General features: G+C 36.6%; 4 protein-coding genes and 3 non-coding genes across 7 annotated transcripts; 1 reads left to right on the top strand and 6 right to left on the bottom strand.

The window, feature by feature from the left end:
* Positions 1–1,328: 1,328 nt before the first annotated feature.
* On the bottom strand, positions 1,329–1,934 carry LOC113336243 (dnaJ homolog subfamily B member 14-like). The gene has a single exon (XM_026582208.1). The coding sequence runs from the start codon at positions 1,932–1,934 to the stop codon at positions 1,329–1,331; it is 606 nt and encodes a 201-aa protein (XP_026437993.1).
* Positions 1,935–2,053: 119 nt separating this feature from the next.
* On the bottom strand, positions 2,054–2,127 carry TRNAV-AAC. Its single transcript has one exon. It is a non-coding gene; the product is annotated as a tRNA-Val (tRNA).
* Positions 2,128–3,988: 1,861 nt separating this feature from the next.
* Positions 3,989–4,062, bottom strand: TRNAV-AAC. Its single transcript has one exon. It is a non-coding gene; the product is annotated as a tRNA-Val (tRNA).
* Positions 4,063–5,406: 1,344 nt separating this feature from the next.
* Positions 5,407–6,012, bottom strand: LOC113336242 (dnaJ homolog subfamily B member 14-like). Its single transcript, XM_026582207.1, has one exon. The coding sequence runs from the start codon at positions 6,010–6,012 to the stop codon at positions 5,407–5,409; it is 606 nt and encodes a 201-aa protein (XP_026437992.1).
* Positions 6,013–6,131: 119 nt separating this feature from the next.
* On the bottom strand, positions 6,132–6,205 carry TRNAV-AAC. The gene has a single exon. It is a non-coding gene; the product is annotated as a tRNA-Val (tRNA).
* A 4,582-nt stretch (positions 6,206–10,787) lies between these two features.
* LOC113336241 (dnaJ homolog subfamily B member 12-like) lies at positions 10,788–11,204 on the bottom strand. Its single transcript, XM_026582206.1, has one exon. It carries the CDS (start codon positions 11,202–11,204, stop codon positions 10,788–10,790), a length of 417 nt encoding a protein of 138 aa, XP_026437991.1.
* Positions 11,205–15,881: 4,677 nt separating this feature from the next.
* Positions 15,882–20,986, top strand: LOC113336240. The gene is made up of 5 exons (XM_026582205.1): positions 15,882–15,941; positions 16,075–16,151; positions 16,976–17,066; positions 19,594–19,654; positions 20,307–20,986. The coding sequence occupies exons 1-5, from the start codon at positions 15,882–15,884 to the stop codon at positions 20,984–20,986; spliced, it is 969 nt and encodes a 322-aa protein (XP_026437990.1).
* Positions 20,987–21,866: the final 880 nt, after the last annotated feature.

Below are 21,866 nucleotides of genomic sequence, written 5' to 3'. Positions count from 1 at the left end.
CCAAGAAAATATACTTTGTACATCCATGGGGAAGGTTTGCCAAACATAACAGATTTTTGGTGGATGTGTGTAGAATCAAAAAGAAAAATTAGTTTATGGTGAGTGTTTTCTCTAGTTGTAATCCCATATTTTTAGATTCTCATGCTTTAATTATAGTTCTCTCCACTAGTTTAAAAGGAAATCCATTGTTTACCGCAAGTGCACATTCCCAACTTCACTATAAGTAGACCCTCCAAGCTTACTAAATTTATCAAAAACAAGCTTTAAGTTTTTCCTTTACAAGAGTTCAGAAATTTTCCTTCTTTTTCTCTTTTTTAAGAAACCATGTCTTACGGTCAAGATAAGTTGAAATTTAAGTTGGGAGTGGAAGGAGATGATGATGATATTCTTAATGGTAGGTGCTTCAACGTTTACGGATGCAGGTTGAGATCAGGGATGAGACTAGAAGGAGGAGGTAATGATGATATTGTCGAGGAAGGAGATGGTGATGGTGACGGAAGCTCTGCCGCTGCTACCGAATGTGTCCTTCAGCTGTGACGGATGCAGATAGACTTGTCATGAAGTAATATCTATGTATCCTTGTTTTCTTAATGTTGTTGTAAAAATAAAGCTGGTTTATCATGCTTGATTTTCTTTTACTTGTGAAAACAAGAAAAGCAGATTTGTGGTGTTTGTTTGGCTATGGGTTTATTAATCTTATTAAGGAAAGATTTATCCTCGGTGTCTGGTTCCTTTCTTCGTAAGAATTTCCCAGTGTTGATGGCTGTAAAAATGGATAATTAATAAGGGGAAAGCCGAAAGCTGATTTTGGGGTGAATTAAAAAAAAAATCTTCCAAACAATAATCATTTTTATTTTTAGTATGAATCTTATTATACCCGCCCTAAAATATACTAAAGCATAGTCAGTTTAGCTCACAAGTGTAGCTCTGACTGAATGAAATCACTTCCCTGCAACTGAATGAAACAGCTTCGTAATAAATGAAGTGAAATCTCAAGACATGGTCCACTAAAAAAGCAAGGGTCGTATATATAGAGGAGTAATTTACAAGGAATCGCCCCTATATTAAGCATAAAACAATCAACTTTGAACTCACTGTTATAACGACAGTGTTGAATCCACTAGTATACAAGAACGATCACGGCTTGAGTAACACCCAACCTTCCCAATTCTAATTTCATGAAGACTCTTCGACAAACTGACAGAGTAATGCTGCAAATCTGACAACGTAGGTGTAATGTCATTTTTGACTGTGTACACCGAATTGGATTGTCTTCATCTAAAAGAGCACAACACGCACAACATTTTCCAATATGATTGTATGTAGTTTTAGATGGTGATATGACGGGGGAGATTTTTTTGCTGCTGCTGTTTTTGCTGGTGAGGATTCATGCTTGTGAATTGTGCTTCCGTACCAGTACCCGCAGGATTAGAATGTATTTCAGGTTGTTTGCTTGGATAGTCATTCCTACTTGGCTGGTTTTGAGGCTTCCTCTGATGACTAGGTCTCACAATCTTAAGCGTAATGTCAAATTGTGACCGTTTTGATGGGTCACAAAGCAACCTCTGTGCTTGACCAATCAATTTAAAGGCAGCTTCTGCGCCAGGAAACTTGTTCTTATCAGGATGAAGTTGGACGGCTAGGTTTTTGAACTGTTTCTTAATGGATGCTTCATCAGCAGTTTGCTCAATCTGAAGGATGTCATACCAGTCTGGTTCTGACCCATGTACTTTGCGCTCAGCAGAACAATGTACTTGGCATACAATTAGCATCTGGCTGACATTTTCTATACTCGGGTATAGTTTTTTAGCCTTAGTGATCATTGTTTGAGCTCCTGCATAATCCTTGCTATTCATCTTCTTCTCAGCCAGTTCCTTGGCTCTTACAGCCTCTTCTTTGTTGCTCTTCAATGATAAATTCGGAAAAACACCCATTTCTGTCCTCTTGAATAGCTTTCTGATATGAAACAATTACCCACGACTTGAGAAAAGGAAAATGAGTGACAACTTAAAAGAGTACGCCTTATAAAAAAGGAAAAAGAAAAAGGATTATATGGCTTCGCCCAGGTTTGAACTGGAGACCTTCAGTGTGTTAGACTGACGTGATAACCAACTACACCACGAAACCGTTGTTATCAGTATGGCCAAGAATAGTTTTTTTATATATGTAGATTCTAAAAGAAAAAAAATTGTTTATGTTGAGTGTTTTCCTATTGTTATCCATATTTTTAGATGTGTGTACATAATCCAAAATATTTGTTTACAAGTGCATGTTTCTCTTTACAAGACTTCGGAAATTTTCCTTCTTTTTCCTTTTGGAGAAACCATGTCTTACGGCCAAGGAGGGTTTGAAATGAAAATGGGTGTGGAAGGAGATGATGATGATATTCTACCTTCAGTGTGCTTCAGCTGTGACGATGCAGGTTTGGATCAGCGATGAGACTAGAAGGACATGGTGATGATATGGTTGAGGAAGGAGATGGTGATGATGACGGGAGCTCCTCCGTTGCTACCGAACGTGTCTTATCGACTGTTTTCTTTGGGTTGATTCGTGAAAGATTTATCCTCAGTGTCTGGTTCTTCTCTTACGATAAGGGCATGTGTGCTGTTGTCATGCCCAGACCCATTATTATCCAAGTTCCAAGTTTTTCTCACAATCCCTTCCATACAATATTAGCAGCTACAAAATTAGCTGTCAGATCCGCACCCATGGAAGTTCGCACTAAAAAAAGCTGGCAAAACCAACTGAGACCCATTTGCTTCTGGTCTATCCTTCTCTCTCTTTCTGCATACCAGCAAATGCAAACATTCTCTCCCGCATGATACATGGTGAAGATTTAGAGCCACCCCATACGCCAATATGGGATATCATTCTCTTCGGGAATCCTACGCAGGAACGTCATCATTCTGCTCAACCCGATCAGACTTTGATCAATTGCTTGAAACTGTCGACCTTGATTGGCCATTCAAAGTAGACGGTGTCGATAAAGATGATGTTCGAGAAACTGCAACCGAAGTGTTTTTCATGTCATGCCGTTCTTCTCCAGGGTTCAGTGGGAGGAATGCATTATCGTATTACCCATCTGGGCATGACAACAACAACGGGGATGGTGGTAGTTTTGGTGGAGGAGGAAATGGGAGGAATAATAACCAGTAGATTAAAACGAAATATACATTTTAATTGAGGAAAGAAGATAACTTCACTTTTCTATCGTACCCATCATTCCTAAACTAATCAGACACCCATATATCAGTCAATCTTCACCAATTAACGGAAATAAGGTATTCTCTTCCTCCCATTGCCTTCTTCATCTCGACCACCAAAACCACCACGAGTTTCATCCAGGATATGTTTATGTTTTCGCCATCTTGGATATGCGATTTCAGAGAATGGTGTTTCGAATTTATTTATTTTTGTTTTTCTTCATCTGGTTGTAGATCTGACTTGATGAGTTTGGATGGGGAAAACCAGAGGTCTGAGTTGGGGTTCCAGTTTCCTATTTTCTGGATTTAGGGTGAGGAAGGCGGAGAAAAAGAGGAGAGGTGTGTGGAAGTGGCAGAGAGAACTCAGAGAAACATTAGGTTTAGGTCTACAAATCTGTGAAGCCATTACAGTAACAATATCAACACAAGTAGAATAGATCGAGAAGAAAACATCGAATATTAAAATATGGGCCTGTGCATAATTTTATCACCGAGGATGGGTGCGACCGTGAATTTTTTTGGCCGTGGGTTTCACAGTGGAAGGAAAACAGAAAATGGGTATGGTAGTAGTTTTCACATTTATATATCCTTGTGTTAGTGTTTGTCTCCATATGATTGTGGGTTAGAGTACTCTTATGGGAATAGACGGTCGAAGATCTAGAGATACCATCCAAAACACAACCGGTAAAAATAAGAATATAGTTCATTGTTTTGGGTCAGAATTGCCGTCTGTGTGGTTTATAGTCTTCTTGGATTAGTACTGTCAAGTTTGATAAAAGGAATTATGGCTTCGCCCAGGTTTAAACTGGAGACCTTCAGTGTGTTAGACTGACGTGATAACCAACTACACCACGAAACCGTTGTTGGTACAATGTCCAAGAAAATATACTTTGTACATCCATGGGGAAGGTTTGCCAAACATAACAGATTTTTGGTGGATGTGTGTAGAATCAAAAAGAAAAATTAGTTTATGGTGAGTGTTTTCTCTAGTTGTAATCCCATATTTTTAGATTCTCATGCTTTAATTATAGTTCTCTCCACTAGTTTAAAAGGAAATCCATTGTTTACCGCAAGTGCACATTCCCAACTTCACTATAAGTAGACCCTCCAAGCTTACTAAATTTATCAAAAACAAGCTTTAAGTTTTTCCTTTACAAGAGTTCAGAAATTTTCCTTCTTTTTCTCTTTTTTAAGAAACCATGTCTTACGGTCAAGATAAGTTGAAATTTAAGTTGGGAGTGGAAGGAGATGATGATGATATTCTTAATGGTAGGTGCTTCAACGTTTACGGATGCAGGTTGAGATCAGGGATGAGACTAGAAGGAGGAGGTAATGATGATATTGTCGAGGAAGGAGATGGTGATGGTGACGGAAGCTCTGCCGCTGCTACCGAATGTGTCCTTCAGCTGTGACGGATGCAGATAGACTTGTCATGAAGTAATATCTATGTATCCTTGTTTTCTTAATGTTGTTGTAAAAATAAAGCTGGTTTATCATGCTTGATTTTCTTTTACTTGTGAAAACAAGAAAAGCAGATTTGTGGTGTTTGTTTGGCTATGGGTTTATTAATCTTATTAAGGAAAGATTTATCCTCGGTGTCTGGTTCCTTTCTTCGTAAGAATTTCCCAGTGTTGATGGCTGTAAAAATGGATAATTAATAAGGGGAAAGCCGAAAGCTGATTTTGGGGTGAATTAAAAAAAAAATCTTCCAAACAATAATCATTTTTATTTTTAGTATGAATCTTATTATACCCGCCCTAAAATATACTAAAGCATAGTCAGTTTAGCTCACAAGTGTAGCTCTGACTGAATGAAATCACTTCCCTGCAACTGAATGAAACAGCTTCGTAATAAATGAAGTGAAATCTCAAGACATGGTCCACTAAAAAAGCAAGGGTCGTATATATAGAGGAGTAATTTACAAGGAATCGCCCCTATATTAAGCATAAAACAATCAACTTTGAACTCACTGTTATAACGACAGTGTTGAATCCACTAGTATACAAGAACGATCACGGCTTGAGTAACACCCAACCTTCCCAATTCTAATTTCATGAAGACTCTTCGACAAACTGACAGAGTAATGCTGCAAATCTGACAACGTAGGTGTAATGTCATTTTTGACTGTGTACACCGAATTGGATTGTCTTCATCTAAAAGAGCACAACACGCACAACATTTTCCAATATGATTGTATGTAGTTTTAGATGGTGATATGACGGGGGAGATTTTTTTGCTGCTGCTGTTTTTGCTGGTGAGGATTCATGCTTGTGAATTGTGCTTCCGTACCAGTACCCGCAGGATTAGAATGTATTTCAGGTTGTTTGCTTGGATAGTCATTCCTACTTGGCTGGTTTTGAGGCTTCCTCTGATGACTAGGTCTCACAATCTTAAGCGTAATGTCAAATTGTGACCGTTTTGATGGGTCACAAAGCAACCTCTGTGCTTGACCAATCAATTTAAAGGCAGCTTCTGCGCCAGGAAACTTGTTCTTATCAGGATGAAGTTGGACGGCTAGGTTTTTGAACTGTTTCTTAATGGATGCTTCATCAGCAGTTTGCTCAATCTGAAGGATGTCATACCAGTCTGGTTCTGACCCATGTACTTTGCGCTCAGCAGAACAATGTACTTGGCATACAATTAGCATCTGGCTGACATTTTCTATACTCGGGTATAGTTTTTTAGCCTTAGTGATCATTGTTTGAGCTCCTGCATAATCCTTGCTATTCATCTTCTTCTCAGCCAGTTCCTTGGCTCTTACAGCCTCTTCTTTGTTGCTCTTCAATGATAAATTCGGAAAAACACCCATTTCTGTCCTCTTGAATAGCTTTCTGATATGAAACAATTACCCACGACTTGAGAAAAGGAAAATGAGTGACAACTTAAAAGAGTACGCCTTATAAAAAAGGAAAAAGAAAAAGGATTATATGGCTTCGCCCAGGTTTGAACTGGAGACCTTCAGTGTGTTAGACTGACGTGATAACCAACTACACCACGAAACCGTTGTTATCACTATGGCCAAGAATAGTTTTTTTATATATGTAGATTCTAAAAGAAAAAAAATTGTTTATGTTGAGTGTTTTCCTATTGTTATCCATATTTTTAGATGTGTGTACATAATCCAAAATATTTGTTTACAAGTGCATGTTTCTCTTTACAAGACTTCGGAAATTTTCCTTCTTTTTCCTTTTGGAGAAACCATGTCTTACGGCCAAGGAGGGTTTGAAATGAAAATGGGTGTGGAAGGAGATGATGATGATATTCTACCTTCAGTGTGCTTCAGCTGTGACGATGCAGGTTTGGATCAGCGATGAGACTAGAAGGACATGGTGATGATATGGTTGAGGAAGGAGATGGTGATGATGACGGGAGCTCCTCCGTTGCTACCGAACGTGTCTTTTCGACTGTTTTCTTTGGGTTGATTCGTGAAAGATTTATCCTCAGTGTCTGGTTCTTCTCTTACGATCCCCCAGTTTTGACCGCCGTAAAAATGGAAATAGAACTGGAAGCAGCGAGTCACTTACACAAACGGATAAAGCAATCAATTAATGAAATATGTACATATTTCAGGGCAAAAGCGCAGAGGAAAAAAAACAACACAATTTGTAGTTGCATGAAAGGCAGTCTTGATAATAATTCAAGAAATGTCAACCTGAAATGTAATATTTTCAAGAAACCATTTATCTAGCAGTCTAGCACTAGCAACCTGATACTCCTAAAAACTAATTACATAGGAGCACTGTGGGATCAGTACAGCTGTAGTTTCACTAGTCTTCGGGGTTCACAGTGAACACCAGGCGTCGCAAGTTAATATGCGAAAGTGAATTATCGAACTAAATAAGAATAAAACATATGAATGCAAGAAAGAGCTGCAAACCTTCCGGCCGCAATGAAAAATACCAGTTCCTCGTGGCCACAACGAACTCCTATGGTAAGCTACAGCAAGGGAAGCATTGTACAACTGAAGCCTTCCAATAGGCTCACCTAAAGCATCTAAAATCGCCTGACTTCCTTTCTCCAAGGCCTTGCTGAAAGACTGTAAAACACATAATAAATATAACCAATGTTTCTTCCATACCCTAATTTAGAATATACACCACACACAGCTTCAATACACGACATTCAATTGACCAAACCCAAAATAACCTCAAACCATCTCAACTATACCACATCTTAAGGCCTTGCAGATACTACCACAAAGAAATTTTTCAAACCAAAGTTTGGCAAAGAGTTCACATATCATGTTATCAAGAAGGTTTAAATGAACAACTCAAAACAAACTCCTTAACAACACCAACATGACATATTTACCATTTCCATGGCGGTTTTTGTCCGAGTATTGAATCTCGAAATCAACTAACCAACCTTAATTAAACAAGTAAAACACCTAAAACTATAACATCCCGCAGTTCTTGTATACCTACAGCAGCAACCTTACTACACCGACAATTACAATCAACAACAACAACTACAACCAAGCCTTCGGTCGCAAACACGTCAGGGTAGGCTAGAAATGAAACCCATGTCAAAGTCACAGAACAGCAGCAACCTTATTACCCCTAATATATCAAAGTCCCAACATGAGCTGTATGTAGTAACATGTATACTGCAACCACAATAAATTGCAAGATCATTAAAATCAGTCAATGCAACAGCTCCAGTAAAATTAAACAGCAAGAAGGGAACTACCCTTCGATAGAACATTTTGGTCTTTTCATTTCAGTAGTAGCAGATAAAAAACTGCAAGCATTGATTTTGAGAATTCAAAATGCACACTATAAAGTTATCATGCATAATTCTAGTTATTAACTTTTTACAATCTATAACTACGAGATCATTTCATTCTTTGTAATAATTAGGTTCCTCATAGCTAGGCAAGCAGTAATTCTTTTATCATGTTGTAGGTGTACCAAACTCTCCACCATAACAATACTCCTGTGTACAAAAAGCTTCACAAGCATCAACTTTTCCTACTTCAAACTTAGTTGGACATTACTGATTTGAAATTTTGAATCAGTAACACATCCAGTTGTAACACAAGTACTACCTGATGCTAAGGATTTTAAGGCTAAGTGTTATGGTCAAGCAAGACACCATGGCTGGCTTTCTACTTTTTGGGCCAGGAGACACCATGTCTCTCTTAGCTTCATACATCGTTCCAAACCACTGCACCCAGGCAATGTTCAGAGTGATGTGGTAGGGGTCTACATGTTCTATACGAACATCCATTGGACTAAGCCTAACACTTGTAACTCTTAACTTTCCAAGTCAGAATGCGCAACAACTTCTTTTAGATTAGACTTTAGAGTATGATTCATATTTGCATCAATCTCCTAAGGAGAAAAAAAAGCAGGTCGTGATCAAGAAATTTGCAGCATCTTTGATCACTAAAGGCTGCACTCCTTTAACAATGATCAACAATACACCATAATTAATATCAGTAACTTATTCCAAGAACATTTATGAGACACTAGGTGCGCTACTTCATTCTTAAAAACACACATTTCAAAATCTACTAGTCAGGACATTAAAAAAAAGAAAAAAAACACGATATCATCCACTCAACTGACAATCTTACAGCATCAAATACCATTATGAAAAACCAACAATGCTATTGTTACACCAATCTTGGCATAAGCCGACATCTGTATCTCAATTTCTACAGAACACCTCCTATGCAACCCCAGTAACCACTGCTTCCGAACAATGTTTCGGGTAATATCTCCTCTTATCAGTCGAATCGAAAACTGCTAGGCATTTCAAATGTTGACAATACTAATGCAAGAAAACTTTAACTACCCAGAAAATCGAAGAACCCACATATTTGATTTCAACAGTAAAGTTCTATTTATCAAACTCCATGATGAAAAACTAACACAAATCCTAATCACAGACAAGGAGATTAGGAAAAAACTGGAAGGAAAAAGTTTTTTTCTCTATGCACAGAACACAAAGTTTTATGTGCCATGATAATCAATCAATCAATAATTCTAATGGAAGATATGAATGCTTGAGTGTAGATTAGAAACCCTGGATAGAAAACCGTAAGGTACTTACAGGATGAAGAAGAAGAAGACTAGCCAGTGTGAAGTTTGGAGGAAGAACAAATTCCACCACCAGCAGCAGCACCCTTCTCAGGTTTCTAGTGCAGAAGAAGAAAAAAAATGAATGAATTAAGAATTTAATACAGTACGTCCAAAAATAATTAAATATTAGTCATTCAGTCTTTTGATGGCTGTAGGTGATGAGGGCACTTCACAAAATCGGGTATCTCAAGCATATATACTGTTTGTTCCTTGATAAGCTTTACTCTCATCAAGAGCTCTGCCTCTTTCACATTGGAATTTGTGCAGCTTCCCACCTACAAAAATAAAAGGTAAACAACAAGGCTGAAGATTAAAAACAATTGCATACCTCCATCACTTCTTCGTCTTTATGGACTACTTTTCCTAAAGTAATCATATACTGTAAATCCCGGCAGAAATAGATATGCTGAAGCAAAACCTAAAGTAAGAAAGCATAATAGAATATGCTACTATCAGCATAATGATTACAGATTACTAGCTAAAACTAATAATACTTAAGGCAAGCGATGAAACAAATGAAGAGCAAAAAAAAGCTACTTGAGGATGCAAATGGATACCTCATTCAGAAAACGTTCTCCCCATACCGCGTATGAAAAACGAAAAAATTGCTAAATCCCATACTGCTGCATCACATCAAAAACTAATTCTGAACAGAAGATCAAAAGAACACAGACTTGTACATCAAACTTACACGAAGCCTACTATTAAATAAACAAACACTCATTGCTTTGGGATCCAACTCCCAGCATCTATGCAAGGTTCCTACTTTTTCATCATTCAACCGGATTGCAGGAATTTGGTAAGAGAATCTAAGCAACTCACAGCGTGGTATTTCAAGTATGGAATCACAGCCTGCTTTTGTCTGATCCTTGTCTAGTTATCAGAAACCTTCTCCAAAACCAACACCTTGATTGTACCATCTACTTTTACAACTGCAACCTTCACTCTTATCTACCGTCACTCTTATCCCTATCAACGTCATCAAAATCTGGATCAGCAACTTCAACGACCACTGGTTCAGGTCATTCATGAATTTTCAGCTACTTTGTGTCAATCATTTTTGCAGTTTTCAGCATTTTCATCTGGTGTACTTTCTTCAAGAAGAACCTTTCATTTATCTTTCTCTGCCGTATCCACTGGCTCATTGATTTTCCACTGGCTCATTGATTTTAGTAGTCTCTCGTCCTGATCGACTAACTATATTCTCATGTCCAGAAGGCATCCCTTGTTTATTCAAATTATTAGCAATAAAAGGTTTCATGCACCTTCGACAGCGGGGAGCTCTGTTCATAATGTCTCTGTGGTACCTTATACTACAAAAAGGGCATATAGTCCAGAGGAGGTCATTAGCATATACTGGTGGGATCTGCTGCTGTTTTTGCTGGTGAGGATTCATGCTTTTAAATTGTGCTTCTGTACCAATACCCGAAGGATTAGCATGTATTCCAGGTTGTTTGTTTGGATCGTTACTCCTACTCGGCTGATTTTGAGACTGCATCTATTGACCATGTCTCATAGTCTTAAGCTTCATATCAAATTGTGACCGTTTTGACTGGTCACAAAGAAACCTCTGTGCTTCTTCGATCAATTTAAAGGCAGCTTCTGCACCAGGAAACTTGTTCTTATCAGGATGAAATTGGAGGGCGAGCTTTCTGAACTGTTTCTTAATGGATGCTTCGTCAGCATTTTGCTCAATCTGAAGGATGCCATACCAGTCTGGATAGGACCCAAGTACTTTGCACTCAGCAGAACAGTGTACTTGACATACAGTTAGCATATGACTGATATTTTCTATACTTGGGAATAGTCTTTGGGCCTTAATGACCATTGTTCGTGCTCCCGCATAATCCTTGTTATTCATCTTCATCTCAGCCAATTCCTTGGCTCTTAGACCCTCTTCTTTGTTGCACTCCATTGGTAAATTCAGATATCAACACCAATTTCTGGCCTCCCAAATAACTGCTTTCTGATAAGAAACAATTACCCAAGACTTCAATTGCGGGAACACTACCGCAGCAGATTATAGAGATTGCTGTCCTCCTTACGAAGTCATATCTACGAACCAAGACAATGTGAATGTCTTATACTATACTTGAACACAATAAGACAATATAACAAATACAGGATGAATACAATGAGAATGTTTTACCTACATTCAAAATGCAGCTTCATTTTCACAATGTCTCTTCCAATTTCTTCAAAATACAATAAACCCCTGCAGCCGAGAGACACGAGCACCAGATGTTGCTACAATGTTGCAGAGTTCAACTACAGCTCTTGTTGTTTTCAAAGATGTAATTAGTAATCTGAAATATGATAAAAGAGAAATATATGCATCAGCAGCACCAAAGTTTCTCCTAGTACACTCCTGGATGTGCAAATTGTGTACAAAAACCCTCACCACTCAAGGAAAACTAGAATTACAGAGAAAACCGAATAATCCCCAAATTTCACAATGCCCTAAATTAACCACAAAATCAGTAACAACAACTCTATAATTCAAGTACTAATTTCTTATAAGAAAAACACAATTCCTAATGGAAAGGAAAAGGAAACAGACTAGAAGAGATTGGAAGAAAGGAAAAGAAAATAAGATCTGTTATGCACAAAACCCAAAGTTTTATGTTCTATGGATAATCAATAAATCAGTAGTTTCTACCAAAGATATGAATGTTTGGGTGTAGAAAATGAACCCTATAATGAAAATTTACAAGTTGAAGAGCCAGTGAGAGACTTGCAGGAAGAAGAGTCCAGACCACCACAGCAGCAGCGCCCCTTTCTCAGATTTTCTTAGGTGAAGAAGAAGAAGAAGAAGAAGAAGAAGAAGAAAATGAAAGAATTAGAAGTTGGTAGACTAAAAGCTCAAAAAAATTGAAATGAATAAAAAGAACTGGAGACCTTCAATGTGTTAGACTGACGTGGTAACCAACTACACCACGAAACCCTTGTTGACATAAAAGCATAGGTTATAGATTTTGGAGAATTAGAGTACATATAACAATCTTTGGAGGACGTGATCAAGCAACGTTTATCGTTGGTGGAGTATTTCTTAAAGAGGGTTGGTGGATATTAACTTGAACTAGGCTTGAACCCAAATGTCTGAGCAAAATGTTATATAGGACGAAAACCGAATAAGTTAAAGAAATCAATAATAGTTTCTTATACCATCAGATCTACTACCAATGAAGAAATTCATCGCAAAAGCAAGGATGGGAGCCATCAGTCGTGGGATACTCGTAATTTTAGTCATCTGTGCAATTAACCATGTGTTTGACTTATCAAGGAAGCATTTAACTGATGATGAATTAAGGTTCGAATATTTGTAAAAATGAGAGAGTTGGGTCAAAAAGTGAAAAATAAAAACCCGACAGGGCAACTGAAGTTGAGAATCTCATTCATCATATAAAATTCAATTCAATGACAATCATCTTATTTGATTAACAAGATCCTTAATAAGTCGATCAAACTACTACGTGCTAACAACTAGTAACTAGCTAATGGTGGGTTTACTTTCTGCATTTGTTACCGCAGAAGGAATTAACACAACGTTCCACTTGGTGTCCACGAGGATCCTTCGGAGTGCTTCCCTTGATGCAGTGTAAGGCAGCACAACCAAACTCGCAGTAGTGATCCTCCTGAGCAGCGATCTTGTCAGTAGGAGTACTCCACGGGAATATGCATGTTTTCAAACAGTCCATTGGGCATTGTGTAAATATATACTTGGAATCATGAAGGTGAGTGAAACCACATCGCACCAAACATCCAACATAGCATATCTCAGTGAACGTGAATACCGATTGTGCCAAACTCTTCTCTGCGAACGCTCCCAACATCATTATCACCATTAAAGACATCACCTTCACATTTCTCGCTTCCATTTTTCTCTGACTGACTAAATTTTAGTTTTAAGACCTCGGTTTGTTGATTCTTATGAAATTCGGACGGAAGGAGAATGAGTTTATAGTTTCCGAACATGATCTAAAAATGGAAATGCAATAAAATGTGTCGCCATAGTTCCATATGGATGAATAGAGAAAATGTCATCATCACCAGAACATAGCAGCAACCCTCACAAAGAAGTGTCATCATGATTTCATATGTTCAATTATTTCTATTCAAGTCAGGTGACCGCATAAAGTAACATTTGCCAAATTAATTCGCGCTTCTTCCTGCCAGAACATTGTACCACCGTGAATGCATGTTTTCCAGCAAAGCTGTATTGTCCAGACATGTCATCATCACCTGACCACAGCAGCAACCATCGATGAAAAAATGTCATCATGATTTCAAATGTTCAGTTGTTTCCGTCCAACTCAGGTGACTGCATAAGTTAACATCTGCCAAATTATTGCCTTGCTTGTTCCTGCCAGAACATTATACCTTTGTGAATGCAGGTTTTCCAGCAAAGCTCTATTGCTATTCCATACTAGGCGACATCTCAGAACTGCCTTCCCACACGATACAACGTTTTATGATACTGTTGAGTGTTGACAGTTTTCTTAGCAAAATTACTGTTTCTAGGCACATTATTCTTCCAGGGACTCCATCAATTTCTTTTCTGCAACTCTCAAGGTTCCCATGAATACGCTGGAACAATTATGCAAGTTCTGTTAGCAGCTGATACTAGCCTGAATCATGGTAACTTGACATCACCAGTAATCTTAGCACCAAAGTTATGCCAAAACACATTACTGCTTAAAACTGAATAATCAACTGCAAAAGATTCAGTTTCTTAGAAAACGTAACTAGTTAAGCTCTAAGGCGGTCGTAAGATGGATGGCATATATGATTAGACTAATTGGTTAAGAGACAGCTCTGAAAAGAAAGAGTTCACGCCAGCTATACTTGTTTATTGTACACGAGTTACTTTGGTGTTTCATATGTTTACGGTCAATTAATCCTCAGAGATTTCTCAAATAGGAAAGCACTGATCAGTCCAAAGGGAAGCAAGTTAACAGGAAGCAAGTTACTGTGTGATGATTACATATCACTGTTCTTATGCCCGGTGGATTTGACAACATCGGTGTATACTGAGTATAGCTTTGCAGTTACTAGTCAAACTGATCGCAATAATAGAGTGAGATTAGGTATAATTAACTTTTTTTATTTTTTAATTTATTAGTATAATTTGGTTTTTCATATTGGTATACTTATCTATATTGAACAAATAAATGATATCTTCTTTTCTGTTGAAATTTATATACAAAAACAACATAATGTAACATCATTTTCTAATTTTCAGAATCGAAATATTTGACTTTGCTGTATAAATATACGATAATATATATAATAAATAATATATAATTAAAACATGTGTATACGTGTTATTAGCATCCTAATTTTTGAAAATTCTATCTTGTGCGCGTCCACAATGTGTTGTTTTCGCGTCTACGCAACCCAGTCCCAATTATACAAGGTCTCTTAAATAATAAATATTCACTCTTCCTTTGAAAATTTTAAACCACAATTTTTTTTTAAGCATGAATAAAAACAAAAAACGAAAAGGAAAAGAGATTGACATTTTAGTGGAGGTGGACTGGTGGAGGATGAAACAACTATGATGTAGATTGTTGACACGTGCTGTACATCTCGCTTCTCAAAAAACACGTCATGGAAAGGCTTACCATCCTCTCTTGTTACTCCCCCAATTTAGGAATTCGTACTTATCTTTCTCGACCTAAAGATTAAGGAAAGTTAGAACAAAATTCCATGTATATCGCAAAATTTTTGCCGAATAAAATTGAGCGATCTTTTTTATATTTTCCCGCTTATTTTCCTTTATTGATTACAAACTCCATCCAAATTAGATTTAGATAAAGATTCTCTCCTAAATCTAGCGACTAATTTCGGAGTAAAATTGGAGAAGATTGTTTCTTTTGGTGGGATTTTTCGCGCTAAATTGTTTTAGCATTCAAAATTCATCCAAAATCCAGCAGGCTATATACACCCTATGTCATCACCGCAGCCTTTTCATCTTTCAATTAAAACTTAAACAACCTGGTTCATAGAAATCTACAAGGTACACTTTCCATAGTTCAATTTTTGATACGTGTATGAATACATCTATTTTTTTTCTCTTTATGTTTTTAATGTTTTGAAATTTTGTTTGATTAAGATAGAATCACAGGATTCTTGTTGTCTCCATTTTTTTTTATTTGATTGAAGTATGGTTGTTACTTGATGGGTTATTTTCCATTGAATCAATTCATGGACAAATACTTTACATTCAGATTTTGCTTAATGCCTAGTTAATTCTAATGGTGTTATGATTGCTTGATTGGTTCTTTTCAATGAATCAATTTAAGCTTCATTGAACTGTAATGGTTTAGTCATCATACAATATCACATCTTTGTCTCTCTCTCACTCATTGTCAAAGAATATGGATTTGGTATTTCTAAATAATGCGTTTTAATGATGTTGAGAAAAATGGGTTGTTTTATTTATCTGGGGTCGCAGATTTTGATCTTTTATATCTCAGTTTATACTGTTACACTTATATATATCTTTCTGAAGACAATATAGACACTGTTTGAATTGTTAAATTTTGTAACTCGAAATTTTTCAAATCTTTTTCTTTTTGAATGGAGGAGTATGGTTGTTGATGGTTCCTCTTCAATGGGATCAAAGCAAGGCCAATTACTTTCTGAAAAGGTTTTGATTGATTGAACTTAAATTGATGGAATGATGTATAGAACCCCTTTCAATGTTTCCTTCTCTTCCTGATACACAGTCTCTTTCCCTCTCCCTCAAATTCTACTAAGTAAGTTCTCTTTTTTGATTGCAGATTGAAAATGATTTGATTGCAGAATTATCAGGATTACGGGATGCTGCTAAATCTTACGGGTCTATGAAGCAACATTGGTAGCAACTGATTCTAAGGAAATTGAGCTTGGTGACAACTTACAGGTAACACTTTATCGTGCATGTCTTTAAATGTTCTGATGTTAAAAAACAATACTTGGATTTTATCCCCAAATTATCAAACTTGGATTGTTTTTTTTCCTTAATTGTTTTAATAATGATTGTTGATTACAAAAACTTGTGCCTTTGACGGATATTCTCATTTGATCAGCTAATAATACATCAAAAACATGTGGGAGTTTCATGAAAGAATACATCAAAAACATGTGGGAGTTTCATGAAAGAATTTTGTTTGGGATGCTGTTGTTGACCTATGTGTTGGTTTTGATTGATAACAAATTTTTTTTGCACTATTATGCTAAGCCTAAAACAATATAAAGAACTTAATACCTGATCTTCTTTATGTTTATCCTGGTGACTCTGTCTGGAGACCTTGGGAGTCGTTAAGATTTATAAAAGTCCCGCCATTGACTGGCGACTGTCTGTAGATTGTTTGTAAAAAAAGATGTGGCTGGTGAATAATGACCGCCCAACATCAACGTGTTGGTATAACATTTTCCTCATAACATAAGCCTGAGTCTGTAACATTCACATTATCTAGTGCTTGCATGACTATGGGTCTCTAATTCAGCCAGATTGTGGCGATAAAATTGACCATAGTTGCTCAAGTTTTAGCAACATAGTGGAGAGTTTAGGTTTATGGTAGATATTTATGTTTACTTGATGACTTTAAGGTTCTGAGTTGTGGTTCTTAAAAGTTTCCTTTTGTTGCATCTTAAAATAATATCAAGCAACTCCTGCTGAAATTGTTGACATGTTTGCAGGTGCCAATGGCAAGAAAGGTGCAACTCCTTTTCGCAACGGGGGAAGATCACTGCAAGTAGAAGCGAGAAGACGACCAAATATCCATGCCAGGTTCATGCAATTCATTTCTTCTTGTAGAAAGTAAACAAACCTACTCTTTATGCTATTGTTGATTATTTTGTAGATGTATAGATCATCTGTTGGTTTTTTTTATTTTTTTATTTTTTTATGTTAACAGTTTTTAGTCTGTAATGTAGAATGTCAATAGTAGTTGAGCATTATTTTTAGAGTTAAGTTTTTCCATTCTGAACTAGGGGTGATTTTAAGTTGTTGAAGTCGTAATTTAATCCATCTTTCAATACAAGAGTTGGTCATTCTTAAATTTAATTGTAGTTTCAGTTTTGGATTCCGGTTTGAATTTGAATTCAGTTTCAGTCACCGCATATTCGGATTTCCAGACTAAAATGTTTTTCCGCCAACAATGTTTTAACGTCACAATTTCAGATTTGCTTCGTATTCATTTAGATGGAGAATCAGTTTTTGTCTGCATAAATAGATGTAAGGACAAAAATTACACGTTCTCGGCAATAGGTTTTGCGGAGACTAATTTTTTTCATCAGTGGAAAACAGTCCATTTGCGACAACAATTTTTTGGATACTAATAGTTCTAACGTCAAACTCCTTATTTGACGGGCATTCATTTCGGAACCAAACTAATTTTGTCAGTGTAAGATACATTCAGGGACAAAAGTCTTGGGTTGTTAGCAATAATATGTATGGAGACTGTAATTTTCCTTTGTCGCTAATAACTAATTTCGTGACTGAAATATTTTGTCACGAAGAAATATTTAGAGGCGGAGACAGGATTAGTCACTATATTTGGTCACAAAAAAAATATTTAGAGATGGAGACAGGATTGGTCACCGTATTTGGTCACAAAAATTTTCAGAAACAACTTTAAAGACTAAATTTACCGTTTGTCGCGAAAAAAATCTATATGGTGACCAAAAAAATATTCCTCCCTAAACACTAGATTTGTAGACAAAATTTTATTGGTCACATAAAATTTTGTCACTAAACTTATGTTTTGTTGTAGTGACTTATATATGCATATATGCAATTAGGCAAACGTTCGGTTACTACGAAAATTATTTCTTGGCGAATTAGGTAGAGCTTCGTTACGAAGTTTCAAAAGTAGAGTTCGGTTATAAAGAAAACTTAACATTTTTGCGAACGAACCGAACTTTTGGACTTCTCATTATTTTCGTAAACTAAAGTTCGGTGATATTATTTTGCGAAGGAACCGAACTTATGGACTTGTGTTGTACTAATACAAGGAGTTCGGTTAAAAGTATTTTTGCGAATCAACCGAACTCTGAGTTCGGTTAAGAAGAAATTAATTCGTGATAACCGAACTTTTTGCGACGAAATCGAATGTTTTGCGACGTAACCGAACTAAAATTTCGGCTGAGACTTGTTTTTTGCGACGTAACCGAACTTTTCTCTGAAAAAACCCTCCATTAAACCTCTCCGCAACTTCCATTTTCAACTCATTTTGATGATTACTTCTCATTTATTCAACCAAAAACGAATGACAAGTAATGGGTTTGTGTGAATATCTTTGTTAATGGTTTAAATTAAGCTATATATATAAAGGTGGTGGTGGTGGTAATCGGAGGTGGTGGTGGTAATCGGAGGTGGTGGTGGTGGTAATCGGCGGTGGTGGGCGATGGTGGTGGTGGTAATCGGAGGTGGTGGGTGGTGGTGGTTATATATATATATATGTGTTTATTAGGTTGGTTTTAAATTAAATTAGGTTAAGGGTAGGTTAGTCATTTAAACGCTTTAGGACACCCCTTATAACTATAGGGAAGGTGGCCTAATAAAACCATGGTCTCCTCAGAAAAATCATTGTCCCTGAAAAATCATTCTATTAGTGGTAGAAAAAGCGTATCTAAAAAAAAATAAGAAAAAATAACAGAAAATGGGCTATATAGCCAAAATGGGGAGTTTTCTAGGCCACATGGACAGTTAGAATTAGGCCCGGGTCAAATGTCCAAAAGAATCTTTCTGGGTAAAATAGACAGTACTACCCTTGTGTAACCGTTCGCCCACCATATTCTCCTTCTCTCTTTTATCTAAACAACCCCGTACTCCTCCCTCTTCAACAAAAAACTGAACCCCAAGTTCATCTTCTTCTTCACCGTCCACGTTCTCCTTCTCTCTTTCAAACTCCTCCACCGTCTGTTAACAATCTTCACTACCAGAAAATCATTTTCCTCCACCGTCTACTAACAATCATCACCAACAGAAATCAGTTTCATCAACTGGTTCACCACCATCAACACTACCAGAAATTTGTTTCATCCACAGTCTGTTAAAACACCATCAACACTAAAAGAGGGTTTTCTGAGAATTAGGGTTCCAATTATTTCAGTTTATTGGAAGAGTTAGGGTTTCAGAATCGATCCACGGAATGTCTCCTAGAACTCGTAATTTTTCAAACCCTAACTCTGTTTTGTTCTTAATTTCAGAATTGCATGATTAATTTGTTGAATTTGTTGTTATTATTTTCATTTCAATTAGATTAATATGTTGAATTGCTTGTTTTATTTTCATTTTAATTGTATGAAACTAGGTTGCATCTAGTTATTTAAGTATTTCCACTGTGAAATTGGTTGAAGTGAAATTGGATCTGGGTATCTGATTTGTTTCAGTAGGGTTTAAACCAGGATTTAACTGGTTTCATCTTTTGTTAATCTGCAGTGTATATAGTGTCAAGTAGATTAACACTGGATGAAACCAGTTTCGTGCAGGTTTAAAGATAATATGAGGTTCATATAAGACTATTAGTATGTTGTGAATGGGATGTATGAAAATCTATGTTATGGATTGAACGAAATTGGGTTTGCATTTGGCTACGAAGTGATGCTCAGCAGGTGTTTGAAACTGGTTTTCATCAAATTTTAAGTTAGAATGTAAATGACCTGTTGGTGGTATTAAATTAATGATTAAATGGGTTTGCATCTTGTTATTTAATTTTTTTTAATTATTAAATTGCTTGAAGTGAGATTGGATGTAATTTGGTTTTCATCTTGGATTGAATCTGGTTATATCAACTGTTTCAGCAGGTTTACACTATTATGAAACTGATTTCGTCCAGGTTTAGTTTGCACTGCATGTTGTTTCAGCAGACTAAGACTGGATGAAATCAGATACATCCAGGATTTTGCTACTTTTTAAAGTTAACTTTTGAAGATTTGTATTAAAGTTAGGTCCTATTTTAGCTTCATGCCATAAATCAGTTATTCTGAAACCTGTTGAAACTTGGTTTCATCCAAATTGTTGCAGGAAACGCTAGCAAGAAAAGTAAGAAGAGTGATGCTGCTGAAATTACATCCAAGAATAAGCATGATGTGAAAGTGGGCGGAGAGTCTAGCACAGGGGATATGGAACTTGTGGATGCCGAAATGGATGAAGACAAGTTAGAGAAAAAGGAAGGGAAGAAAACGTTCCGATCAAACCTGAAACCGACAGTTGAAGTGCTGGAAAAATTGGTATTTACTGAAGCACAAGAGGCTGTGTTAAGGAAGACTAAATTCTGGAACTTTATTGAGGAGATCAAACAAGGTAAGGTGGGCAAGGCTGAATGTATCAAATCTCCAAGGGCATTAGAGTTCATCATAAGAAATTTTGACCCGAAAGAATTGGCATTCAAGATTGGTGATCAAGTTTTCAAGACCGATGCAAATCATCTTGCTATTATTTTCAAAATGCAGAGAATACGTAATAGTGAACAAGATAAGAAACTTTATGGACCAAAAGAAGACCCAAGTTTGAAAACTTCTGAATTTTACAAAAAGTACTTTCTTGAGCCAAAGAGAAGGGATGAAGAGGAGAAAAAGAAAGATGAAAAGAAGAAGGCTGAAGCCAAAGAGAAGAAAAGGAAAGAGAAGAATATTGGGGACAAGTTGGATAAGAAATACATTGTCGAAGGAATACATACTGCTATGAATGAAGAAGGAACATAAGAAGACTTGGCGAAACTTTTGTTGCTCTTCATGTTCTGTACAATATTCTTCATAAACACTGGAGGTATGTATGTCTACTACAAGTATTTGAACTTCCTACAGTCAATCGACACCATTAAAAAAGTGTCTTGGCCCGATCTCATTCACGAGCATTTAATGCAAATTGTTAAAGCTGTATACGAGACACCATACTTTATCAATGGTTGCAGCTTCTATTTGCTGGTGAGTATCATCTTCTATCTTTTGAATATATTTTTTTCTTACGTTAAATGTATCATGCAGTGAGTAACATCTTATATATTATCTTTTGAATATATTTTTGTTTTTGCAGTTATGGATGTTTGAGCAAATGGAAGGCATTAACAGGAAAGACAACAGTGATTCATGGGCAAGGTTTGCAAGATGGGACTTGTATAAAGTATCTTGCGAAATTGAGGGGAAGCTTGAAACTTTTTCAAGTCGTGAGGTAAAAATCTTGTTGTTATTATAACTGGATGAATCCAGTTACATCTTGTGTTGATGTTGTATAGATTCATTTTTAAAATTCTATCCCCTATTATAACTTGATGAAACCAGTTACATCTTATGTTATAAATTATGAAACACATTATCTACCAAGTTTCATCATGTGTTATGATAAGATGAAACCAGTTACATCATGTTTTATGATAAATTTTATGTGTTTGCAGGTTGTTGACTTTGTTGGTAGATGGAGTCAAGAGGAGAAACAACTATGCTTGTTTGGTGATGAAGAAGAAAACACAGATGAAGATGATGTTTCCAAGTTCAAGAATGAACTAGCTGAGAAGGACAAGATTATCCGTCACTTGAATGACGAGTTGGAAGCAAGGAATACAAAGTTGGAAGCAAAGGAGGCCGA

The sequence above is a fragment of the Papaver somniferum genome, unplaced genomic scaffold (genome assembly GCF_003573695.1).
Source record: "Papaver somniferum cultivar HN1 unplaced genomic scaffold, ASM357369v1 unplaced-scaffold_151, whole genome shotgun sequence".
NCBI lineage: Eukaryota > Viridiplantae > Streptophyta > Magnoliopsida > Ranunculales > Papaveraceae > Papaver > Papaver somniferum.
This window is presented reverse-complemented; position numbering and strand designations above follow the sequence as displayed.